The sequence below is a fragment of the Carcharodon carcharias genome, chromosome 30, assembly GCF_017639515.1.
Source record: "Carcharodon carcharias isolate sCarCar2 chromosome 30, sCarCar2.pri, whole genome shotgun sequence".
Taxonomy (NCBI): Eukaryota; Metazoa; Chordata; class Chondrichthyes; order Lamniformes; family Lamnidae; genus Carcharodon; species Carcharodon carcharias.
Window position 1 is genome coordinate 15115241 of NC_054496.1, and position 26229 is coordinate 15141469.

General features: G+C 45.1%; 1 protein-coding gene across 3 annotated transcripts; it reads right to left on the reverse strand.

The window, feature by feature from the left end:
• Nucleotides 1–25850, reverse strand: epor (erythropoietin receptor). Of its 3 annotated transcripts, none has more exons than XM_041176988.1 (8): nucleotides 25638–25850; nucleotides 16665–16785; nucleotides 15018–15196; nucleotides 13872–14023; nucleotides 12566–12719; nucleotides 8974–9061; nucleotides 6524–6611; nucleotides 1–3013 (listed from the first exon to the last, which is right to left on the reverse strand). In XM_041176988.1, exons 1-8 carry the CDS (start codon nucleotides 25819–25821, stop codon nucleotides 2201–2203), a joined length of 1779 nt encoding a protein of 592 aa, XP_041032922.1. In that variant the 5' UTR covers nucleotides 25822–25850; the 3' UTR covers nucleotides 1–2200. The 3 variants fall into 3 exon arrangements, with proteins under 3 accessions (XP_041032922.1, XP_041032921.1, XP_041032923.1); XM_041176987.1 differs by having other exon boundaries at nucleotides 16665–16788; nucleotides 25638–25849; XM_041176989.1 differs by having other exon boundaries at nucleotides 15018–15226; nucleotides 16665–16788; nucleotides 25638–25848.
• Between the last annotated feature and the right edge of the window lie 379 nt (nucleotides 25851–26229).

Sequence of the window (26229 nt, forward strand, 5' to 3'; positions counted from 1 at the left end):
GTGTTCCATTTTAAGGTATACAAGACCAGGTCGGACCAGTGCTCTTATTTCCCAGTTTTTACCGTTTTCCTCGTTCTGGGCACACAAAATGCTGTGAGTCTCTGTGGAACACGAGAAATATTTCAAGCAAGGTTGCTGTGCTTGGGATGGGACAAGCTTAAAAATTGTATCGTTTTGAATGGTGAGGTTTCACCAGGGTGGAGCCCTGCCACATTGGTGATAAATCTCCAGGAATTAAAGTGAGAGGGATGTATGTTCCAGTCACATTAATTTGCTGCAGCAGTGATCGTTGGTAAGTTTAAAATACTTCAGTGTCAAAACTGGGAACAGATTTCACTGTACCCGCTGCATCAATATAAAACACCCAACTGCAGTGAGCATCCAACGCAAAAAAATAACATATTGGATGGCCTACCCAGCAAAGGCCCCTCAAAATTCTTTGTAACTAGCCTATGGGTGTGTTGTGATTTGAAGAACACACCATTCATTCTCCCTTCTCTATCCACCAACACAGACTCTGGTACTGATACTGTCTAGTCATCGATGTGACAACACTTTTAAGAACGATAAGCTGTGCGGTTTATCCAAAAATTCATTTGTCTCATGCCATTCAAGGGGTGTTCCTTTCCTTGCTAATGTTTAGTCCTCCCTTCCTCTCCTGAAGGCATTGACTTTTTGCAGACATCCAGCACCTCACTGAATTAGTCCTTATTCATATTTTGCGTCGTGACCACCCATTTGAAGCCAGCAATCATCACAGTTGAGTGAGAGTCTTGACATCCTTGCATATTTACTCAAGTCTGGAGAGCAAAACCATTTTCGCCTCCCTAGTCCAGGATCACCGAAAGAAAGACTTGCATTTATATAGTAACTTTCACGTCCTCAGGATGTCCCAAAATGCTTTACAGACAATTAAGTACTTTTTGAAGTGTGGTCACTTTTGTAATGTCAATCAATTTTCACACAGCAAGTTCCCACAAACAGCAATATGATAAGGACCAGATAATCTATCCTGGTGATATTAATTGAAGGATAAATATTGGTCAGGACACTGGGGATAACTCCCATGCTCATCTTCAAAATAGTGCACTGGGGTCTTTTACATCCACATGAGAGGGTAGGAAGGGTCTCAATTCAATGTCTCATCCAGAAAGTAGAAGTTGCTTAGATCTGCACTGGAAGGTCAGTCTGGATTTTGTGCTCAAGTCTTTGTGGGACTTGAACCTATGACTTTCTAACTCAGAGGCACCATGAGGTTAGCCTGAGGCTAATTAGACACTCCTTATCATCACTTCAACAGAGGCCAACTAATGTTGCACAGTCTGCAATGAAACTTGGGAGTCTTCACGATCAGTGTGGCTTAAGGCACTAGGTGAACCCCAGTAAAGCATCAGGTGGCTTTTCTTGTCTGTCATATGATTATTAAGTAAGATTTTTGTCATAACTGCTTATTCTGTTTATATGCAGAGAGATTATGACTCTCTAAGCTCACCTCACTGTGGCATAATGGGTTGGAGTCCTTACTTATCTCTACGGTAAATATCCAAACAAGATGAACTTCAATTTCCTAGTCTTCACCTTAGTCATAGTGAGTCTCAACCATCTGGCTTTCACCTTCACACACCACAAAGATCAGATAGGCATTCTAGCAATAAGTGGCTAGTGTATGGATCCATGTTCTGTTGCTTCTTCTTTGAACTGAACGTTCCCAATTTGCTGACTTTCTCACCTTTCCTATTTGTCTGCCATCATCCCACCTGTGTGTATATGTGTGTGTTTGTGTGGTGTGACATGTGTGTGTGTGTGTGTGTGTGTGTGGTGTGTGATGTGATATGTGGGTGTGGTGTGATATGTGGGTGCGGTGTGCGTGGGTGTGCGTACACAATCCCGAATCTTGAATATCTTCAAATTCCTCATGGAATAAGACTGACGTTCTTTCTCTGAAAGAACTGGCTCTTCGCAATCAGTACCCATCTTCAAGTTGCTGCATTGACATCAAACCTTCTTGCGCTGAGTAACAGGGCTTTGTTTGGGTTCAGACATTGGTCCTGATCCAGATCCTACTGCTTGCTTATCTACAGATTTGTGTGGCATTATAAATTATTAACCCTGCACGTCAATGGATTTGCTTGCTTCATTCCTTCCACCCAAATGAAGCAGGCGATGGAATACATTACGTCAAGTCTCTACCAAGATGAGTTTAGCTGCAGCTCACCTCTTTTTCACTCACAAAAGCTTTGAAGGTAAGTGAACTTGTGAATGATTCTGAGCCTGAGGCATGTGTGCACTCTGGAAAATCTTCCCTCCTGTAAAGGTTTGTGTAAGCGCCCGTGTCCACTGTGTTCCTACGCAACTGGAAGTCCGTGATGCTGAAATCAGCAGAAACCCCAGAGTCTGACATCTGAAGGTAAGGATAATATCTGTCTCTCTCCAGCTTGACTCTTAATGGATTCAGGTAAAGCAACTGCCCGCCGGAGTCACACTTGGCATAGTCAAAACATGTTAGCGTCACTGGACTTCCTTGCTCTATCCCACTAGACAGTGAGGACTGACATGATATTGAGGCATCCTGCAAAGAGTCTTCCCCTCTGGTGGAAGACTTATCCTCCTGAGAACTCATTCCAGAGCTCTCAAACAACAATTGCAAAGGCATCTCTTCGTCCGAGACATCGTTGCTGTTCTGAGTGAGACTACATGCATCAGACAAAGAGGTGTTACCTGATAAAAAATTCTGATTCAAGATAACATAGGCCTCCCTGTTGTCAGACGGTACCTGCACTCTGGCAGGCAACTTGCCTTCATCCATCAGGGTCTCTCGCTGCAGCTTAAGCGGGTCAAATCCAGGGACCAGGAAGCTTTGCTCGTCCAGGAAGACTTCCTGATGTTTGATTTTGACCAAGTCTGGTGGAAACGTCTTTACCTCGGACAAGATCTCCAGGGCACTAGCTGGCTCGTTGGTGCTGAAGAACTGCAGGTTCCACCAAATTTGCACACTGCTTCGGCCCAACCATTCCTGCAAATTACAAACGAGATTGTTACCCTCAGTAACCAGACCCGCCAAACAGATTCTGATGAGGAAAGTCACTCAAAACAAGGCTCCCTCATCTAACAACTTCTTAAATTACTCCAAGGTTCCTCTCAGCACTTCTTTATTCAGGGCTCTATCCCGCATGTAGGTTCTCCTTGTATAAAGGACTCATGTTTATCCAGTGCTTTTTATATCAGTGGGACATCCCAAAGTGCTTTACGGACAATTAAGTTGTATTTTGAATTATAGGGGCTGTTGTGATGTTGAGAACAGGGCAATCAATTTGTGCACAGCAAACTCGCATAAACAGCAAAAACAGAATTACCTGGAAAAACTCAGCAGGTCTGGCAGCATCCGCCGATGCTGCCAGACCTGCTGAGTTTTTCCAGGTAATTCTGTTTTTGTTTTGGATTTCCAGCATCCGCAGTTTTTTTTGTTTTTATTTTTTTGTTTTTATCGCATAAACAGCAGTCAGATAATGACCAGATGTTCTGGTTTTGTGGCATTGGTCAGGATACCGGGGAGAACTTCCCTGTTCTCCTAAGAAATGGTGCCACAGGATTTATTACCTCCACCTGAGAAGACAGGTAGGGCCTCGGTTTAACGTCCCATCCAAAAGACCGCACCTCCAACAGTGCAGCCCTCCCTCAGTAGTATGCCCTCAATGGAGAATGAGGTGAGGGATCCATGCACCTGTGTTCGTTTGGTGTCAGGTGAGGGAGAAATGGTGACACTGAGAGACCTCCTTACGTTTCTTTGGATAGTGCCTTGCGGCCTCAGCCATCCACCAGACCACTGGAACAGCTAGATGTTCCCCTGGTAGATCAATTCATCCGGTTGCCCTTCTCATCCAATGGACGGCGTAGCTCTACCTCTGTACTGCATTGGAGCATCAGCCTAGATTCTGTTTTCCAGTGCTTGGTTGAGCTGCAAAACTGCACCAGAGGCAACTGTGCTACCAAATGAGCCAAATGGAGATGCAACATAACCTAACTTACACTCATGTAAAGACAAGCAAACACGTTCTTGATTTTAATGTGTCATTAAACCTTCAATTAGGAGCAGGAAAAACCTAACCATTTTGAGTCCCCAAGGAGAATATTTGAAATTCTGGCTCAGTAGAGACTAAGATTTATGTTAAAATGAGATGACGGTTGCTCCCCTGTCAGAGACTTGGCACTGTGCTGAAACTCTCGGTCCAAGTCATCCTCGGGAAGGCTTTACGATGATCAACAGCTAACAAGCTTTCCTTGATGATTGAACTTGGCAAACTCAAATGTTTCATGCAAGACATTGCCATTTTTTGTTTGAGATTTAATTAATTTTCAATTAACTCAATGATAATGTCAACAAACTCCACTGATGTTACTGTGGAGGTCGTGGCTGTCTTCAGGAACAAGTGCATATTTGCAGTTCATGGCCACCTCAAGTATTCCTGCATTAGGCCAGGGCTAATGCCTGATGGTGCGTGTGTGTGTGTGTGTGTGTGTGTGTGTGTGTTGTGTGTGTGTGTGTGTGTGTTGTGCGTATGTTATGTGTGTGTGTGTGTTGTGTGTGTATAGTGTGTGTGTGTGTGTGGTGTGTGTGTGTGTTGTGTGTGTATAGTGTCTGTGTGTGGTGTGTGTGTGTGCGTATATGTGTGTGTGTTGTGTGTGTGTGTGTGTATGTTATGTGTGTGTGTTGTGTGTGTGTTGTGTGTTGTGTGTGTGTGTGTTGTGTTTGTCTGTGTTGTGTGTGTGTGGTGTGTGTATGTGTGTTGTGTGTGTTGTGTGTGCCTGTGTTGTGTGTGTGTCTGTGTTGTGTGTGTGTGTGTTGTGTGTGTGTCTGTGTTGTGTGTGTGTGTTGTGTTTCTGTGTTGTGTGTGTTGAGTGTGTGTTGCGTGTGTGAGTGTTGTGTGTTTGTGTGTGTCTGTTGTGTGTTTTGTGTGTGTCTGTGTTGTGTGTGTGTTGTGTCTGTGTTGTGTGTGTGTGTGTGTGTGTGTTGTGTGTGTGTGTGTGTGTTGTGTGTGTGTGTGTTGTGTGTGTGTGTGTGTGTTGTGTTGTGTGTGTGTTGTGTGTGTGTCTGTGTTGTGTGTGTGTGTTGTGTGTGTGTGTGTTGTGTCTTGTGTGTGTGTCTGTGTTGTGTTTGTGTGTGGGTTGTGTGTGTGTCTGTGTTGTGTGTGTGTGTGTTGTGTGTGTGTGTGTGTGTTGTGAGTGTGTGTGTGTGTGTTGTGTGTTGTGTGTGTTGTGTGTGTGTCTGTGTTGTGTGTGTCTGTGTTGTGTGTGTGTTGTGTGTGTCTGTGTTGTGTGTGTGTTGTGTGTGTGGTGTGTGTGTGTGTGTGTTGTGTGTATGTGTGTGTGTGTTGTGTGTGTGTTTGTTGTGTGTTGTGTGTGTGTTGTGTGTGTTGTGTGTGTGTCTGTGTTGTGTGTGTGTCTTGTGTGTGTTGTGTGTGTGTTGTGTGTGTATTGTGTGTGTGTGTGCATGTGTGTTGTGCGAGTGTTGTGTGTGTGTGTTTGTGTGTGTGTGTTGTGTGTGTGTGTGTGTTAACTCTAGAGGTGCAATGATTTTATGTCTTTTTTTTCCCCTGGCTTTTTGTGGTAAAACAGCTGACTTTCTTTCTTTCACTTTTCTCATGGGGAGCATAAAAGAGCCTAGAATAACCTGTCAAGTGGATTTGGTCATTGTGCGAGTGCACATCTAACTGAAGAGATTCTCACTACCCCAGTCAGACACTGGTCTTCCTTTGCCCTGGCACAACAAGAACTTGCATTCATCGAGTCAAACCGCCGCAGCGCTTGACAGGAGCGTTGTCAGACAACTTAAATCATTAAGGCCCCAATTAGGGGCAACTTAGAGGGCTTGCCAAGAGCTCGCCGGGGCCAGTGTAGCCCCTCCCCCTCCCCCTCCCCTCTCACCTCCCCCCTCAGCAAGGGGTGGCCGCTAGTTCAATGAAGGCTTGGGGGGGGTGGGATTCTCCCCGCGGCAGTGGTTGGGGAGGGGGTGGGGTGGGTATGGTATTCCCTCAGAGGGGGAGGGGAGGGTCCACCTTTGCAAAGGCAAAGGCACAAAAGCTTCCGCCAGAAGGGTTTCTCCTCCGATGGGAGGAGCCTGCCTGCTTGGACCCTCTAAAAAAGTAACGTAATGATTTTCACCCCTCCAGGGGCTCCGTCATTTTCAGGCCCCCCCCCACCCCCAACGTTCTCGGACCTCCACCCTTTCCCACTGGGGATGCCCCGAGGCTCTAGAGTTGCCAGCCCTCTGATTGGTCAGTGCCCACCTGCATGGTGTTCGGGGCATCATGACAAACGACTACTCCCCTGCCCAGGATCCCATATGCTTTGCTACCTACTGCTCAAGGTGGCAGCAGAGGTCCCAGACTAAACTAGAAGTATTAAATGTGGTCACGGAATCATATTCTAATATGATTCTTCACAAAAGAAGACTTTTTTTTATGGATTTGAATGTAAAGTCAATAAGAATGCAGACTGCAACGTGATTTATAAAGCTATGTTTTACCTGGAAGTTCCCCCTGTACACAGTGAACAATCCATCGAACATGTTCTCAGGGGAGGGCACCAGAGGCCAAATCTTTTCCTTTATCACTCTGAAAATGAATAAAAGGTCCAGTTGGTGTTGAGTTGAGATAAATATGTTATTATCAAAGGTGCTTCTTTGCGCTGATCAAATGAAGAGCTTGACATGGAACTCTTACCACCTTCTGTCGCATCAAGCACCTTAAGATGAGGTACGGTTCAGTCAGATGCTCTCCCACTCATTCCTACTGCACAACGAGACTTTGACTCCTACCCGCCAAGCAACGTGCCCATCCAACCATCCAGGTGGCCTGTCCATGTGAGACTGCCGATCGGTTCTACATTGTGGGCAGCTCTGATCCTTGGGCACAGGTCCACTAGGAGCTGAGTTCAGGAGATGGTTCTATGGCCGCTTGGACCCATGACACTGGCAAACAGATGGTGCACCACAATGGTCTGTGTCACATTCCAGGCCGGTCCCAGAGGAGAAGGGATATAGCTCCCAACTCCCTGCTCAAATCTCCAATCCTCACTAATATTTAATTAAAAATGAAAAAGACCAAGGGGCAGGATTTTGGGTCCATTGGGGGTCCTAAGCCTGCCCTGTGTCAGGAACAGTCACCCACCCGTCAGCGACTTTCCCTATTAGCAACCAGAAAGTGAGCTCGTCATCCAAGTAAGGATGGTGGGTGGGTTCTGGAAGCTGGGGGACCAATGGGAGCTCCTGCAGCACAGATGCCATTGCAGGGTGAGGGAGAGAGAGGTGGGGGGGGGGGGGTGCCTCCATCTTGAGGACCTCCTCTCAGCAACTCTAACAAATGGGAATTGAGGAATGGCCACATCTGTTGGGCCACCATTGTGGATGGGAAATCCCTTCACAGGGCAGCTTGTGGCCATAGCGGGAGCCAAGTCGGCAGTGGGGTGGGGGAGATGGGGGGGGGGCCTCAAAGGCATCCTGGAGTGTTGGCTGACCAGTCAGCCACTGGGAGACTGTGGCCAGGCAGTTGGCCTGTTCCTGACGCCGTGAAGACCCTCAGGCCACATGGAAAATTCCACTCTGCTTCGAGTATTTGTCCCTAATTGGTCTTTAACCCACCCTAGATGGCTAGTCGCCACATGCAGGTTGGTAGCCCTCCCCGCCCTCATCCTGCCTGAGGGGAAGTGGCTCCAGGGGCAGTGTGAAATTATGCACTCGCCTCCATCCCATATCGGGGCAAAAATTCAGCCCTAATTGTCTCAACGCGACAATTATCCTTCGGTCGATTTCATTCTATTCCATTGAATTCACCTTAAATATTACTTCTCATGGTGTTACCAGCCCAGGAATTCGCAATCATAGAATTTGGCTGTCTATTCCTGCTGGTAAAGGGTCAAACACCAAGTCCAAATATAGATACTAACTATGTCCAAATATAGATACTAACTATAAGGTAAGTTTTTAAAAAAAATACTCGACTCCCTGTGCCCTTAAAGTTGGGAAATGTTATAAATGGGATGCCGGGGGTGATGGGAATTTTTAACCAATTTCATGATTCTGCCATTTTTTTCCACGGAAATTGTAAACCAGTTTTTACATTATTACTAAAGAAAGAACTTGTTATATAACACCTTTGATGACCCAAGGATATTAATGCACTTTACAATCAGTGTAGTCGCAGTCATAATGTAGGAAATGCTGCAACCAATTTGTGCACAGCAAGCTCCCACAAACAGCACTGTGATAATGACCAGGTAACCTGGTTTAGTGATGTTGATTGAGGGATAAACATTGGCCAGGACATCAGAGAGAACCCTGCTGTTCTTCAAAATAGTGTCGTGGGATCTTTGACATCCACCCGAGAGCAGACAAAGTCTTTGTTCAATGTTTCACCTGAAAGGCAGCACTACACTGGAATGTTTGCCTAGATTTGTGTTCAAGTCACTGGAGTGGGACTTGAACCTACAGCCTTCTAATCCCAAGGCAGCCATGTTACCAACTGAGCCACTTGTCTTTATCACTCATGCACTTTTTCAGAACCATTTCATCCAATTCAGGGCGGTGGGGAGTTAGAATCTATCCTGACAGGCAATGGGCACTAGGTGGGATGCCAGTCCATCACAGGGTACACACTCAGACATACACACACAGGAAGGGGCAATTTACTGTAGCCAATCCACCTAACCAGCTCATCTTTGGACAGTGGAAGAAAACCAAAGCCCTCAGCAAAAACCCACACAGACATAGGGAGAACATGCAAACTCCACACAGACAGTTTCGAATCCAGGTCCCTGGGGCTGTGAGGCAGCAGCGCTAACCACTACCCCCCCACCCCTCCCCCCCTTATCACTGTGCGGTGAATTCTTAATTCTTTCTTTCCATTTGTACCAGGGTTGTGCTATACAACAAGTTGGTGGGAAAGTTACATTAACTCTGCCAACAGAAAGGTAGAGTACCTGCGGTGGGTCATGAGGAGAGTCAGAAACAGCAACATAATGATCATGACAAGGACCAATGATAAGCTTAGAATCAACGGATCCAGGTCTGGAAAACAGGAGAATATAGGAATTCAGCAAAGTTCTTAGAGGTTTCTCTACAAAGCAACATCAGCACATTTTTCTTAACACGAGCTCCATGAAGTACCACTCGAGGAATATGTTTTCCAACACCCCATGCGCGGACTGATTTAAAAGGGCAATACTGCCGACTTGAAGGTTCACATAAGAGAAAAATTACCCTCATTGTAAACACTGCACATAATTCTTATGATAATTATATGATTTGCATGGAGCCAACATTTCCAAGTAGCCAGGGTGTCCAGGTTTAATCGAGCTCTTTCAGTGCTGAAGCCACTTTGATTTGCTATTTGTCCATGCCCACTCTCATGGCCATTTTGGGTCATCTCTCCAGCACTGAATGTCCCCTGGCCTGCTCTTTAAGCTCAACTGCACTTTGAACTCCCCTGATGTTTTTGAGGTGGTCTTGTGGTGCAGTACATTCTCATGTACTTGATTCTTCTGTGAGTCATTTGGGGCCGAATTTAAATGGCCAGTCTCATTTAAATAATTTATTAATTATGATCCCTAATGGTATGGTAACATAGGGCAGAATTTTGCCGTCGGTGAGCAGGGGGCAGGGCCCGCTCGCCGACGCGTGAAATGACATGGGATGACATCAGGGGTTACCCCCTATGTCACCCCGCTCCATTTAAATTTTCAGGAAGGCGGGGGCGCAGCAAAATCAGCTGCGGGCCCGCTGACCTGTCAGTGGCCAATTGAGGCCATTGACAGGATCATTGAAACAATTAAAGGACCCGCCCGTCCAATGTTAAGGTTGGCGGACAGACCAGGAGCCCCAGCGGTAAATAGAGAAAACATGAAACCTCATCCAGCGGCGGGATGAGGTTTCATTCAGGATTTTAAACAGTTTAATAAAGTTTTATTGTAATTTATGAACATTGTCACATGAGGGGCCATGTTAAGGATTTTTAAAAATTTCTATTTTTAATGTTTTTAGAAGTGTCGGCGATCTCCCTGAGGCTGCACTTAGCCTCAGGGAGATGTGTGCTCTATCGTGCGCATGCGTGAAAGAGCGCACTGTCACTTTTGGGGAATCCCCGCCCACACGGGGAGCGCATAGCACTTCCCGCCGGATGTCACGCTGGGTGAGCCTTAATTGGCCCACCCACGTAAAATGGCGGCGGGGATAGGCTACCCGCCCGCCAGAGATTGGGTGGGGCCCCCGCCCGACAGGCAGAAAATCCTGCCCATAGTGTTTATGTTGCAGGACTAGTAATTCCAGAAGTCTGAGCTAATGATCCTGAGGCACGGATTCAAATCCCACCAGGGCCATTGGAGAATTTAAACTCAAAGCTTAAATAAAATCTGGAATAATGTTATGGATGACCATGAAACTCCTAGATTGGTGTGAAAACCCATCTGCTTCACGAATGTCCTTTGGGGAAGGGAATCTGCCGTCCTTACCTGGTCTGGCCTACATGTGACTCCAGACCCACAGCAATGTGGTTGACTCTTAACTGCCCCTCTGAAATGGCCCAGCAAGACACTCAGTTGTATTAAAGAAGGTGACTTACTACCACCTTCTCAAGGGCAGTTAAGGATTGGCAATAAATGCTGGGCCTTGCCAGCAACACCCAGATTCCATTAATGAATTTTTAAAAATCATTATACAGAATATATAACACAGGAACATGTCATGCCAGTGTTTATGCGCCAGACAAACCCCCTTCTACCTGTCTTCATCGATGCCTACAGGCGCAACCTTCTATTAGTATCTCCCTTATTTGTTTACAGTCAATTAACTACTTCTGAAGCAAACCCAGATTTGTAACATACAAAATGCAGCAGCCAATTTGCACACAGCAAGCTCCCACAAACAGCAATGCGATAATGACCAGATCATTTGTTTTTGTGATGTTGGGTGACGGATAATTATTGGCCAGGACTTTAGGGAGACCTCCCCTGTTCTCCTACGAAATAGTGCCATGGAACATCCAGTTGAGAATGTAGACGGAGTCTCAGTTTAAGGTCTCATGTGAAAGACGATACCTTGGGCAGTGCAGTACACCCTCTGTAGCCTTGATGTTCTTGAGCTTAAAAAGGGACAGCTAGATCAAGAGACAAGTTTTAAGGAATGTCTTAAAAAGGAAGAAAGAGAGGCGGTGAGATAAAGAGAGAGTGAATTCCAGAGCTTAGGGCCTAAGCAACTGAAGGTAGAGTCACAAGTATGGAGTGATTATAATCAGGAATGTTCGAGAGGTCAGAATTGGGAAGCACAGGGTTCCAACAGGGGCTGTAGGGTTGAAAGAGGTCATAGAGATAGTGAGCGGGATCTGAAAACAAGGATGGGAATTTTAAAATCCAGAGGTTGTTCAACCAAGAGCCAAAGTAGGTCAGTGAGTGCCAGGGTGAGAGCAGAACCTGGTGCGAATCGGGACATTGGCAGCAGAGTGGATAGTAGAATGTGGGAAACGAGCCAGATAAAAAGCAGGTAAATTGGAAAAGGCAGTGGAAGATGTCAAATTTACATGAATAATTTGAGAGGGGCACCTTTTGTGTTTATGTTCTGCCCTTTTCTGCTCCAGCGTGTGCATTATAGATGATTTATTTCAGAACAGCAAGGCATTCCCAGCCAGCAGAATCCAGTTAATCTGTCTATTGTATGTCCAGCTTTGGTCATCAAGGCACAAGCCCTAATATCAGAGCAATGAAGAGTCTCTGAAGCTTAGTATTGGAGGTCTGAGTTGTTAATGGTGTGTTAATTATATTATTACGATACAAAGGTAAAGGGCATTGTTTTCTTAGGTACCCAGAGCACTTAAAAGGAGAGATTGCTAGGACAGTGGGTTGGAAGCAAATATATGTAATGCTGCATTCTGTGACTAAACCTAATATCCAGAAAAGTACCAGTGCCTAGTTTCATACTTCACCAACTGGCTTGGGATTAACATTAGTAACAGACTTGAATGGCGTTAACAAAATAGGTACATCAAAGGTAGGGTATAGGAAAGGTATATTCGGAAGAATAATTCAAGTTAAACTGAGACAGTAGGACAAAGGAACACAGGTGTAAACTCCCAACACTGACAGGAAGCTCATCTTCACTTGCATGGACCATAAATGCTGGCATAGACCTGTTGGGCTGAATGGCCTGTTACTGTGCTATAAAGCTTTATATAATTCCATTTAATGTTAAAGAAAAACATGAGCTTGATTTATGGGCAGGACTGTAACCTCAAAAAATCCAGAATAATTTTAGAAACGGATAGACTCCACGATGGGGAAAACTCTTGTCTTTTCACTGCATGGATGAGCTAGAAATGGCTGAGGGCATATCTATCTCCTAAATTCTGGTTATTTGTCTTCTGTTTCTAACATGAACATAGATCTTCCCAATGGAACTTGTCTGCGTCACAGTGTTAAATCTTACACTGAGTGGCACATGGATTGGAGAAATCCCACTCCATAAACTCTAATTCTGCAAAGGCGAAGAATGTCTGGTCAGAAAACACAGAGATAATTCAAGTACCTGAATCTGTAATGACAGACACAGGCTCGGACCATACAGTCCAATAGCCATCTATGGAGAGTCCATCAGGCTTCGCACGGATACTGACAAGGTACTCAGTCTGGGATTTGAGCTTCGTAATGATGCATTCTGTCTTCTTTTTGATGGTCTCCACCTACACAGTTAATAGAAGGTAATACGGATACATGTTGCACAGTGGCTAAGTTCATGATATACATTCATGCAGCAATTTACAGGACTTAGATATCGGTGTAGCAACCAAACGTAGATGACCTCATAGCGTGACAGCACTAGTCGCAGCTAGAATGGAGATGATTGGTTAGGTTCCCCCAGCCAATCGTGCCTGGAGACCGCACTGCTGTAAGTGATTGCGATCGATTTTTCACCCTCCTAATTTGTGCTATCCTCCGCTCACTGCATTTTAATGGAGGCATCACCCTGTTATTATCAGGGAAGATGCTGCAGTGTCGGCCATGAACCATGCTATAAAATAAGTGAGCCCGGCTAAAATTCCCTCCCTGCCTACTACTCATTGGCAGCTCTCCTGCTGGCAAAGTGTGTCAAAAAACATTCTCAACATAAATGGGGACCAGCCTCATCGAGTGCCTGCACACATGGGATGAGGAACAGGAACAATCTTTGGACTTTTCATCTCCAGACCGAGTAGAATCATGCAATCATAGAACGGTTATAGGACAGAAGGAGGCCATTCGACCTGTCATGTCCGTGACAGCTCTTTGCAAGAGCTATTCAGCTAATCCCACTCTTCTCCGCCTTTTCCCCTAGCCCTGCAAGTCCTTTTATTTTCAAACAATGATCCAATTCTTTTTTGGATGCCTCGATTGACCTTGCTTCCCCCACACTCTCGCTCACTGCATTCCAGGTCCTAAACACTGGCTGCGCGAAAATGTTTTTCCTCATGTCCCCATTGCCTCCTTAGCCAATCATCTTAAATCGGTGTCCTCTGGTCGCCAATGGGAGCAGCTTCTCTCTATCTACTCTGGCCAGACCCCTCATGATCTTGAACATCTCTATCAAATTTCCTCTCAACTTCTCGAAGGAGAACCACCTCAGCTTCTCCAATATATTCAAGTAACTCCAGTCCCTCATCCTTGGAACTATTCTCAGAAGTCTTTTCTGCACCCTCCTGAAAGCCTTCACATCCTTCCTAAAATGCAGTGTCCAGAACTAGAACCAACACTCCAGCTGAGGCTGAACCAATGTTTTATACAAGCTTATCAGCATTAACACCTAGACTCATGAGGCAGGCACTGCTACTCATGTAAGGAAGCATGAGTTCTGTTACCTTTTGTACATTGGAACCAACTGAAGAAAAGTTGACTTCATACATTAATGAGTTTTCCAGGTACTTCAACTGAGGTGCTGACCACTTGACATGAATCTGGTCAGGTTTCCCAGTCCGCTGTACTGTGACATTAGATGGTGGATCTAAAATAACTGAGGGAAGAAAAGGAAAATCAAGGTTGAGATCTTTTTTGCTCTAAGCTGTGCATGTAGGAACAGGAGGAGACCATTCAGCCCCTTGAGCCTGTTCCACCCGCCATTCAATGAGATCATGGCTGATCACAGCGGTTAAAGGAGACATTAAACTGGGGGTCAGGTGGATCTTACATATCCAAAGGCACCTGTTTGAAGAGGAACAGATGTTTATCACGATATACTGTCCAACATTCTGTCCTCATTCGATGTCAACATTGAATAGATTAGCAGGATAGGCATTGCAGTACCATTTGTGGGACATTGGTAATTCAGAATGACCCCTATTTATGGCATAGCAAAAGTCACTGCACTTCAAAAGGTATTTCATTGTAAAGATTTACCTGCACGGGTTGAGAAGGCTTAATGTGAAAGATGGTACATAGATGTACATTTTCTTATAGTACAGAAGCCATTGCCTTACTCTCACCCAACCCCAACTTTACACGGAGCTTCAACAGGATCTTTTTTTATTGACCTTCAAAGTAAAGTATTGGGAGGTCTGTATTATGAGGTCTGTATTATGAAAGAAAGATTTGCTCTTCTCTCTGCATCTTACACAACCTCACAATGTGACACTGCATTCTACAGCCAATATGGTACATCTGAACCATATTGTAGGAAATATAACATAAAAAGCAATGTGATAATGACCATATCCTCTGTTTTTGGTGATCTTGGGAGAGGGATTTGGCCAGGACCCCAGACAGGACTCGCCTGTTCTTCAGACAGTGCCGTGGAATCTTTTATGTCCACATGACAGGACCCCGGTTTAGAGTCTCATCTGAAAGACACAATTTCTGACAGTGCAGCACTCACTCAGTGCTGCGCTGGAGTATCAGTCTGGATTATACGCTCAAGTCTTTTGTGTGGGACTTGAATCAACAGTCAGAAGTGAGAGTGCTACCCACTGAACCATAGCTGCTGCCATAGTAAGCTCATAGGTTATACTCACCTAACTTGTTGATGTAGATGTCCTGTCTGCTCGTTATCACACTTGAATTTAATGACACCTCAATTTCCAGTGGAGCAAACAAAGAAACATCCATCATTGGAAATGTACAGATGTATCGGATCATGTTGTCGCCAATCCTTTCCATGGATAGTGGACATTCTTTCTTCTCCCCATCATCCCTGTCGGATCAAGAAACATTGCCGAAAGATCTAGATTGAGTGGGGTAGGAGTCCATAACCAGTGAGTATAAACTTAGGGTAAGAGGTAGGTAGTTTAAGAGGGGACTTGAAGGGGAATGTTTTCACCCAGAGGGTTATGGGGATTGGGAACTCACTGCCTGTAAAGTTGGTAGAAGCAGACACCCTCACAATATTAAAAAAAACCTGCTTGGATATGCACTTGAAGTCCCATAACCTGCAAGGCTATGAGCCTGAAAGTGGGATTAGGCTGGGATGATTCCTTATCGGTCAGCATGGACATGATGGGCCAAATGGCCTCTTTCCATACTGTAAATTCCTATGATTCTATGATAAGAGCTGCTTAAAATTGAAAGTAGGGACATTGGTGGGTAAGTCACCTGGTCGATTTTAACATGCCTCTTCATCGGGTTTCTAAGGTGAAATTGGATTAAAATCAACCCCATTGCCCTCGGGTCATTCGTTATTTGTATGATATTGTGCAACAACAACAACTTGCATTTATGTAGCAACTTCAGTGTTGTAAAACAGCCCAAGGTGCTTCACAAGAGTATAATCAACACAAACGGCCCCTGAGCCACAGGAGGAGAAACTGGGAGAGTTGGACAAAAGTTTGGTGAAGGAGCTTCTTAAAGCAAGGGTAGAGGAGCAGAGGGGTTTAGGGAGAGAATTCCTGATGTCAGGGCCCAAGCTGCTGAAGGCTCGGCCTCCAAAGGTGGAGAAATTGAAATCGAGATGTGCAAGATGCCAGAAATGTAGGAAGGCAGAAGGCTTAGGGGGCTGTAGGGATCAAATTGCTACAGAGATAGGGAGAGGCAAGGCCATGGAAGGATGTGAACATTTTGATAATCACAATGTGCATGAAAAAAGTCGAGAAAGATTGGTTGATGAGAAAGAAACAAAACAATTTATTTGCAACAATACCACACACAAATAACAAAAGTTGTGCACTTACAAGCAGAAAGATCTTGCAGCGCATTTTTCATGAAGACACATCCCTATTGAGTATGGAATCCAAGCAAAAACAATGGCGCCTTTAGGAAGGTTTGTATAGTGGTCTTACGTAGGGAGACAGTTGCGTAGCGGTAATATCACTGGACTGGTAATCCAGAGTCCCAGCCTAAAGATTTGGGACAGGTGTTCAAATCCCACCAGGGCAGCTGGTTAATAATAATTATTAATATTAAAGTTAATAAATCTGGAATATCAGTAAAGGTAACCCATGACAACTATCATCAATTGTTGTAACAACCCATCTGGTTCACTAATGTCCTCCCTTTAGAGAAGGAAGTCTGCTGCCCTTACTTGGTCTAGCCTAGATGTGACTTCAGACCCCACAGCATTGTGGCTGACCCTTCTGAAAGGGCAATTAGGGATGGGCAACAAATGCTGGCCTTGCCACCCACATCCCACGAAGGCGAAAAAGATAGATAAATAATTGACCACATACTGGTACAGGTACTGGTAGGACAATCTGTATTTGTTGTTGTTGCCGCCATTCCATTCATCCCAGAAACAGAAGAACTCTTCCAGCGTTTTAGTGAAGCAGCTCAACGATTCTGATCCTCCTGCTGCTACCAGATGCAATAGATAAAAAAAAAGACTCCATCAGTCACTTCAAACAGGTGGTGCTGGGGGCTGGCTTAACCCATGGGGCTGTGAGCTGACTGACTGATCGCTGTCAACCCTCTAGAATAGGAGCGTGCAGTGAGGCTGTTAGACTCGGGGTGGGGGGGGGTCTGAATAATGGTTTGATAGCATTGTACTTAGATATTTATCAACGTCGGCTAAATCTCGAGAACCTTGAGTGCGCCACCATTTATAAGTACCAAATTGCTTTTATACTTTGGATTCCTTGACTTTGCTCCTGCTCCCAGTGTTAGCTTGGCTCATTTACATTACTGTCATCTCTAAGCTTCAAGTCCCACTCCAGATACACGAGCACATAATTCAGATGGACCCACCAGCGCAGCACTGAGGGAGTGCTGCATTGTTGGAGGTGCCATCTCTCAGATGAGACATTAAACTGAGGTCTCATCCACCCTCTCAAGAGGATGTAAAAGATCTCATGGCAATTTTACAAGAAAAGGAAGGGAATTCTCCCAGTACCACAACACAAATAAATACCACGTCCCACACACTTAAAATTGAAGGCTGGCAAGTACTGATTGACGATATTAGCACAGAAAGGCCATTCAGCCCATTGCCCAGGTGCTGGCTTTACAACTGAAGCTATCTTCTTCAGTATTGCTGAGAGAAGAGATATACTGTCAAAGGTTTTTGTCCTGCATGCACAAGGAAAGACCAAAGAATGCCAAATTTCAAAGGGAGCAAACAATTGTTCCCTTTGAAATTTGGCATTCTAGTGCTTGTCCCGCTGAGTGCAAGATGAAAAGCTTTGACAGCATGTCTCTTTTTTTCGGCAATATTCAAGTTCTGTACTACCAAACAACAATCGACTTTAATATCATTTCCCTGACCTTTCTCCAAAACCTTTTATTGTTTTTCCTTTTCAGTGACATAACTGATTCCATTTTAAAGAATGTTACACTCTGTACCTCAATACCACTTGTGGTAAAACAGTATTTTTCGATAACCCTACCTTCTAAAACCAACAATTATTCTCCTGGAACAATCCTCAATCTATATCCCCTTGTCAATGCTTTGTCAAATAGTTGCTTGTTAGTACAGAACTTGAGTATTGTGGAAAAGAGAGGTGTCAGAGCTTTTCATCTTGCACTCATCAGGATACTTCACAAGATTACCAATATAAGGGGAAAACAACATGTGTATGAGAAGAGAGTGCTGATTGATTGGCAAGTGGACTCAGATTGGTAGAGGCACTGCCATGTAGAATGCACCAGTGATGGCAGATGACAGTTAACTGCCAAGCATTGTTTGAAATTTAAACCAGGCAGCCTGACCCTGATTGGTCAAGGCATTGCCTTGTCAAATAACAGGGACAATCTTTTACAAAAACAGAATTACCTGGAAAAACTCAGCAGGTCTGGCAGCATCGGCGGAGAAGAAAAGAGTTGACGTTTCGAGTCCTCATGACCCTTCGACAGAACTAATCTTTTATTGTTTACTCTCTCTGAACTTCCTAGAAGTTTGTGAATCTCTATTGGATTCCCATCCACAGCCCCTCCTCTCTTCCAGTGAAAATCACCACCAATTTAGAGCATTCTTTCATAACAATTGGATCCTATGATATCTCTGCTTATTGAGCTCGCTTCTAACTCTTTTATTTTAACTGAGCCAATTACCCATTTTAAAATAAACTGTGTTAACACCTCAGTTAAAAAGCAGAGAGCACAATTTGATATAGGCCTGTTAATTGCTCACATATCAACAACCAGCAAGGTAATTTTCCAATTTAAGATCCTCGATAAAAGGCTGGGATCAGATGACCAACTGAAATCGCATAATATCTGCTCCGCAAATGTTAGGCTTTGGTCTAAGCTATTTAATCCCTAACCTGGCCCATGTCTTTGAAGCCACTGATCAGGTCCCCCTTCTTGTTGTAAGAGTTTTTTCAGTAGGTCTCACAGAGAGGTCCAGAGGTTTGTAAGGTTGATCAATCGTGTTTATTGGTAACACATAACTATTTATATATATACAAAGTATAGCCCAGACTATGAGCTAATTCCATGCTGACTTCTACACAGGTCTCTGCATACTCTTAGACTGACCCAGGTTCTGTCCCACATTAACTCTTGCTATGCCAAACACCCTTATGCTACAATTGTGAGAAAGTGCTTTACAAAGGCACATCCTGAAGCCAATTTTAGGCTAATTATTGTTACAATCAAAAGTGTTTCGAGATTGACAACAGTCCTCTTTGGGAAGAGGTCAAGTCACCTCAAGTCATATCAGTTACATTCCTGACCTTGATCCCAAAGTCAGGAAAACCAGGAGGAAAAGGTTAATCTTCTTATCGTATTATAGATTTGTTTAAAGAAAAGAATGTTCTGCTGTGATTTATTGGTGCTTTATATAAAATGTGATAGCTAAAGTATGATGGATACCTCTCAAAAATTTTTACACACGCACACACACACAAGAATACTTTCATTTATATAACACCTTTCCTGACCACAGGATGCTCCAACACTCAATGAAGTACTTTTTTGAAGTCTAGTCACTGATGTCATGTAGGAAACACGGCAGCTAATACTTATCCCTCAACCAGCATCACTCAAACAGATTGCCCTGTCATTATCACACTGCTGTTTGTGGGAGTTTCCTGTGTGCAAATTGGCTGTCAGGTTTCACACATTGCAACAGAGACTACATTCCATTGGCTGTAAAGCGCGCTGGGACATCCTGAGGTTATGAAAGGTGCCACAGAAATGCAGTTTCTTTTTCTCAGGTAATCAGTGAGAGGTCCAGCCCTGCCATCCAATCCCTCACATTCTGACCTTGCACATTATAATATTTACCAAGCTAGGGGACAGATCCACCAGATGACCTTTGACCTGCTGCTCGCCGGCTGACCAAACAGGAGCAGAGGTCACGGAAAACTCGTACAAAAATTAAAGGTAATGGAAAAGGGTCTGCAACCTCTGTTGCTGTACTTATCTTTCTAGTTTCACGGTGACTGCTAAACAGACAAGTGGTCATGGCATTGGTAACGTGTTGCTAATCTTCAGGGAGTCCCTTGAAGTGTCAATATTTCGTTTCAGTCTGAGCAAGTGTAGATAGCGGCTTGCCAGTCAGGGCAGGATTTTCAGGCCCTGCCGAGGTCAGGAAGGTAGGCAGACAGGGCACGAGAATACCGGAACCAACCAGTGTGCCAGTTTCCTGACCCCACTCCCAGTGTCGGCCATTTTGGCCAAGCTAGGTTTGCCAACCCTCCAGGATTGGCCTGGAGTCTCTGGGAATTGAAGATCAATCTCCGGAACACTGCCATGTGCAACCCTGGAGGAAAATCATAGGGACATTAAAAAGGTTGATTTTTAACGTCATTTTTTAAGAACGTTTTTCTTTACCGGATAAAAAAAATACTTTGAAAATAGGGAAAGAAAAGGCTGTTTGGCTGACAATCAAGAATCATCCAGTTAGGCAATGAATCTTTTTGCTTTCCAATTGGCGTTGGAAGGCAGTACGTCACAAGAATGGATGTGTTGGCCGGCTAATGGCTGGAGCATGGGGGTAAGTCACATGATAAAACCTCCAGGAATCCATTTAATCATAGTTGGCAACCCTAGCCAAGGCAGGCTGGGGGCCAGCAAGGCAGCTTGGTCCCACGAGGCGGCAGCCAATTAGGCGTTAAAGCAAGTTTGGGAGGATATTCCATGCAGTCAGCTCCTTGTTTCCCGACTCGATGAGGAGGGAGCTCAATCAACCTGGAGGTGGGCACCCGGTGGTAGGCTCGGGGAGGGGGGTGCTGGGGTGGGGGGGGGGGGGGGGGGGGGGGGGGGGGGGGTGGCGGTGCAGCATGCGCCTGGGTGGGACTGCAGCAATGGGTCTCCCTGTGGAAGGCTACCCTCCACTGCCCACATTGGTGACCTCACTACTTTACAGAGTACTGAGGGAGGCAAGGGAGGAGATTGCTGGGGCCTTGACAGAAATCTTTGTATCCTCACTGGCTACGGGTGAGGTCCCAGAGGACTGGAGAATGGCTGATGTTGTTCCATTGTTTAAGAAGGGTAGCAGAGACAATCCAGGAAATTACAGGCCAGTGAGCCTTTCGTCAGTGGTAGGGAAATTATTGGAGAAGATTCTTCCTGACAGGATTTACTACCACTTGGAAGCAAATGAGCGTATTAGTGAGAGGCAGCATGGTTTTGTGAAGGGAAGGTCGTGTCTCACTAACTTGATCGAGTTTTTCGAGGAAGTGACAAAGATGATCGACGATGGAAGGTCAGTGGATGTTATCTACATGGATTTCAGTAAGGCCTTTGACAAGGTCCCTCATGGCAGACTGGTACAGAAGGTAAAGTCGCATGGGATCAGAGGTGAGCTGGCAGGATGGATACAGAATTGGCTTGGTCATAGAAGACAGAGGGTAGCAGTGGAAGGGTGCTTTTCTGAATGGAGAGCTGTGACTAGTGGAGTTCCGCAGGGATCAGTGCTGGGACCTTTGCTGTTTGTAGTATACATAAATGATTTGGAGGAAAATGTAACTGGGCTAATTAGTAAATTTGCAGACGACACTAAGGTTGGAGAAGTTGCAGATATTGAAGAGGATTGTCAAAGGATACAACGGGATATAGATCAGTTGGAGACTTGGGCGGAGAAATGGCAGATGGAGTTTAATCCGGACAAATGCGAGGTAATGCATTTTGGAAGGTCTAACACAGGCAGGAATTATACAGTAAATGGCAGAACCCTTAAATGCATCAACGGGCAGAGGGATCTGGGTGTACAGGTCCACAGGTCACTGAAAGTGGCAACGCAGGTGGATAAGGTAGTCAGGAAGGCATATGGCATGCTTGCCTTCATTGGCAGGGGTATTGAGTATAAAAGCTGGGAAGTCATGCTGCAGCTGGATAGAACCTTGGTTAGGCCACACTTGGAATATTGCGTGCAATTCTGGTCACCACATTACCAGAAGGATATGGAGGCGTTGGAGAGGGTGCAGAGGAGGTTTACCAGGATGCTGCCTGATCTGGAGGTTATTAGCTATGAGGAGAGGTTGGAGAAACTCGGATTGTTCTCACTAGAGCGACAGAGATTGAGGGGCGACTTGATAGAAGTTTACAAAATTATGAGTGGCATGGACAGAGTAGATAGTCAGAAGCTTTTTCCAGGGTGGAAGAGTGAATTACTAGGGGACATAGATTTAAGGTGAGAGGAGAAAACTATAGAGGAGATGTGCAGGGCAAGTTTTTTACACAGAGGGTAATGAGTGTCAGGAATTAGCTGCCAGAGGAGGTGGTGGAAGCAGGTATGATAATGGTGTTTAAGAGGCAGCTTGACAAATACATGAATAGGATGGGAATAGAGGGATACGGACCCTGGAAGTGCAAAATGTTTTAGTTGACGGGCAATATGATCGGCGCAGACTTGGAGGGCCGAAGGGCCTGTTCCTGTGCTGTACTTTTCTTTGTTCTTTGTTCTCTACTTTTTATAAATTGCTGTTTTTTTTAAAAAATGGGTTCAAGCAGCAACTGAACATTTCCAGTGAGTTACAGAGAAAGAAATGGAGAGATGAGAAAACTGGGGCTGAGATTTTTCCAGATGGTTGATTCGGTCTGAAAAGCCTTCAGATCAAAACCACTGTTATCACTCAGTGGACATTTTGAGGGAATGAGCGGCAGAGACGGTGGCTGCGCAGAAGTTCTGAGTCCAACAAGAAAGATCTTGCATTAATCTGGTGCCTTTCACAATCTCAGGACATCCCAAAGCACATTGCTTTTTGAATTGGATGCACAGCAAGATCCCACAACCGCAATGTGATGTTGACTGAATAAGCTTGTTTCCAGCAATGTTGGTTGAGGGATAACAGGACACCAGGGAGGATGCCAATTGCCCCTCTTCAGAACAGTTTCTCCAACCAAGGGGCCTTGATTTAACGTCCCATATCAAAACTTGAGTTCTTTATTGTAAGTCACGGTCGGGGAGAGTACTTGTTTATGTTAATGGCTGGTTCATGTGCTCTTTTTGAAAAAAAGTTGGGACAGAATGCTAATCTTCTTCAACCATGTATGTTGAATCAATAAATTACACCACTCTGCACAAAATGCCCACTCTTGGCCCCATCAATTGAAACACATGTTTGGAAAGATAAGGCACACTCCTAACATCACTGCTCGTAAACCCTGTGACAAACAACAAGGTCGGCTGACACTTTGTACCATATTTGTGCTCAAGAAATGTTATCTTGAGGTACCTGGGCAAAAACAGTTTTTGCAAACCCAATGTTTCTGAAACATCCAAAGAGACTGGACATAAAGTCTTTTTTTAAAGTTAGATTTTACAAGTGCACTCCAGAATAAAATATCAGCTAGTTAAATAAATGCAACTGCTTCACTGGTGAAGGCTGAATCGTAGTCAAGCCTACGGAGCCTAACTGTGAATATAAGCACTTATACAGGGTGTTTTATTCCGTTCAAGGGACCATACAGAGTCAGATCAACAAAGAAGGAGGCCATTCAGCCCATCAAGCCCATGCAGGCACTCTGCCCATCAATCCAATGTTCTCACTTCTCCACTCTATCCATAGCCCAGTAAGTTTATTTCGATCGAGTGCCCATTTATTGCTTTCAAAATCATTGATCATCTCCACTTCCACCACCATAAAGAGTCAACCCACATGTAGGCCAGACCGGGTAAGGATGGCAGATTCTCACCTCACCTGGGTGGTCAAGGTCAGTGAATGGATCTTCAAGTGACATCCCCTACCCATCATCACCAACCTCTCATTTTGTCCAATGCACCACACCCCCATCACTCACTAAACTGCAATCAGTACTCCATTCAAACCAATAGCTAACCAGCTATTCGACCATGGCAAGCACAGCACCTCAATGCAATCACTGACGTTCCTCCTCTCTTGAAGAAGGAGAGGGTAACCCACAACAGGGGAGAGCAGAGCAGAACCAGAATGGGACAGGCACTTCTGCATCACCTGAGCCCTCTGGAGGAGACCAAAGGCTGGATTTTACACTCCTCCCATGCCCACCCCCACCCCAACCCCAGCCACTGGCAGGCTTGAAGGTTGGGGGGGGTCTTGGAAAATCCAGTGGGTGACCTTTCCACCGCCTGCCCACGCACCCCCTACCTGGTTGAAATTTTACGGAGGGCAGGGGAAGCATTGGACAGCCCATTCACCCTTGGGTCTATTGAAGTCCTTAAGTGGATAATTAATGGCCTCTTACAGGCCTCCCTCCACTCCCACCACAAGGTCCGCACAATGTGGGAAGCCCAACAGCTTTAGCTGCGCAGGTTGGTGTCAGGCAAGTTTGGGGGGCTGGGGGCTATCGTTCCTCTCCACCGTCGTACTTGCCCCTTTACTCTCCTTCTTGGCCTCTCAGACCAGGTCCCCACCCCTTCACACCTTCCCCTTACCAGGGCCTGCCAGCTAGGCCCTAGTGATGCCCCAGAGTTACCTTGGTGTCTGGGCTCCTCTTCTTGGGGGTCCAGCAGTGGCAACAACTCCTGCCTGGCACTGTTGGGACTACAGAGCTGGCAACCATGCAATTAAAGACCCTCTTGTCCATCCAGTCTGTACCACACAATTGCTTAGGCTAATAATGGGCAAGTGCCACAAGTGCCAGGCGATGACCATCTCCAAACTTGAGAGAATCTAACCATCTCCCCTTGGCATTCAACAATATTACCATCACTAAATCCCCTACCAACAACATCCTGGGGAATTAAACAGAAACTGAACTGGACTACTCATATAAATACCGTGGCTATGAGCAGGTCAGAGACTAGGAATTCTGCAGCGAGTAACTCACCTCCTGAATCCCCAAAGCCTGTCCACCAAATACAAGGCAACAAGCCAGGAATGTGATGGAATACTCGTCCATTGCCTGGATGAGTGCAGCTCCAACAACACTCAAGAGGCTCAACATCATCCTGAGCAAAGCAGCCCCACTTGATTGGCACCCCATCCACCACCTTCAACATTCACTCACTCTACCACCGACGCAGCGTGGCAGCAATGTGTACCATCTATAAGATGCACTGCAGCAACTCACCAAGGCTCCTTCGACAGCACCTTCCAAACCCATGACATCTACCACCTAGAAGGACAAGGGCAGCACATGCATGGGAACACCACCACCTCCAAGTTCCTCTTCAAGTCACACACCATTGGGACTTGGAACTATATTGCCATTCTTTCACTGTCACTGGGTCAAAATTCTGGAACTCCCTTCCTAACAGCACCGGGGTGTACCATGGACTTCTCAAAGGCCATTAGGGATAGGCAATAAATGCTGGCCTTGCCCACATCCAGTGAAAGAACTTTTTAAAAATGATTCTAAGATTTGATATAAATTCCAATAAATGTATGTCTAGTTCAGTCAATTTGAAAAACAGTGCCAAATTTCAATCAACAAAGAAAAATGAATAAATTGTAGGGTTTTTAAATTACTTAGCAACGCAATTAAAGATCAGCAACATAATTCCGGGTCACAATATTGAAATATTTATGCTGTAAATCTCCTGAAAGGACAGTTGTCACACTCGTGTGAGAAGGGCAGGCTCCCACTGGTTACAGAAGGCTCAGTATATCAGGCAACTCATATCACTTACTAGCAGTAAAGCAAATTATACCTAAAGGCAAATAATCAAAATTACATTTTTCTTCAAAGAGCATAAGAGCTGGAGTTGGCCATTCAGCCCCTCAAACCTGTTCCTAAAATTATCAATAAATGTCCAAGTCCTTTTTTGCTTACACGGTGTGCATAAGAGACTTGTGACCGAGAATCTAAACAGGCGCAGTAATAAACATAGAAAGCCTTACTGTTGTTTTCCAAATTCAGTGATCTTGCTTTAAGGACAGCAGCAGCGCTTAATACAAAGAGGTAAGATCCTATTTTCTGGTGGCAGTGAGGATGAACCATGGTGCGAGTTTTCCCAGTTGTGAACGTGCAGTGTGCCCGATAGCTCCTGGAAGTGTTCTGAGACCAGTAAACACACACCAACATGAGGCTGCTTCGCTAATCTTACAAGATCTGGCGGGGGAGGTGGAGAAAAGCACAGTCACTTGAATCTTTTAACAAGGTCTTTGGAAAATAGCCTAAACACACTCCCACAATGGTAAAGCCTGTATGATTGGACTAGTCAGCTTCTGTCTCAATTGGAAGCCAATACGATTAGTTACATTTTTCAAACCTTTTTTTTTCTGTTTAGAATGAACTTGTTCCTTTCACCAACTCAGCACATCCCAAAGCACTTTGCAGCCACTGAAATATTTTTGAAGTGTAGTCACAGTTCCCTGACATTGGGATCGCCAGCAGCCAGTTTGCGCAGAGCCAAGCTTCTACAAATGGAAATGTAATCGTGACCAGCTGTAATCTACTCTCTTATAAGGTTGACTGAGGGATCAACATGGA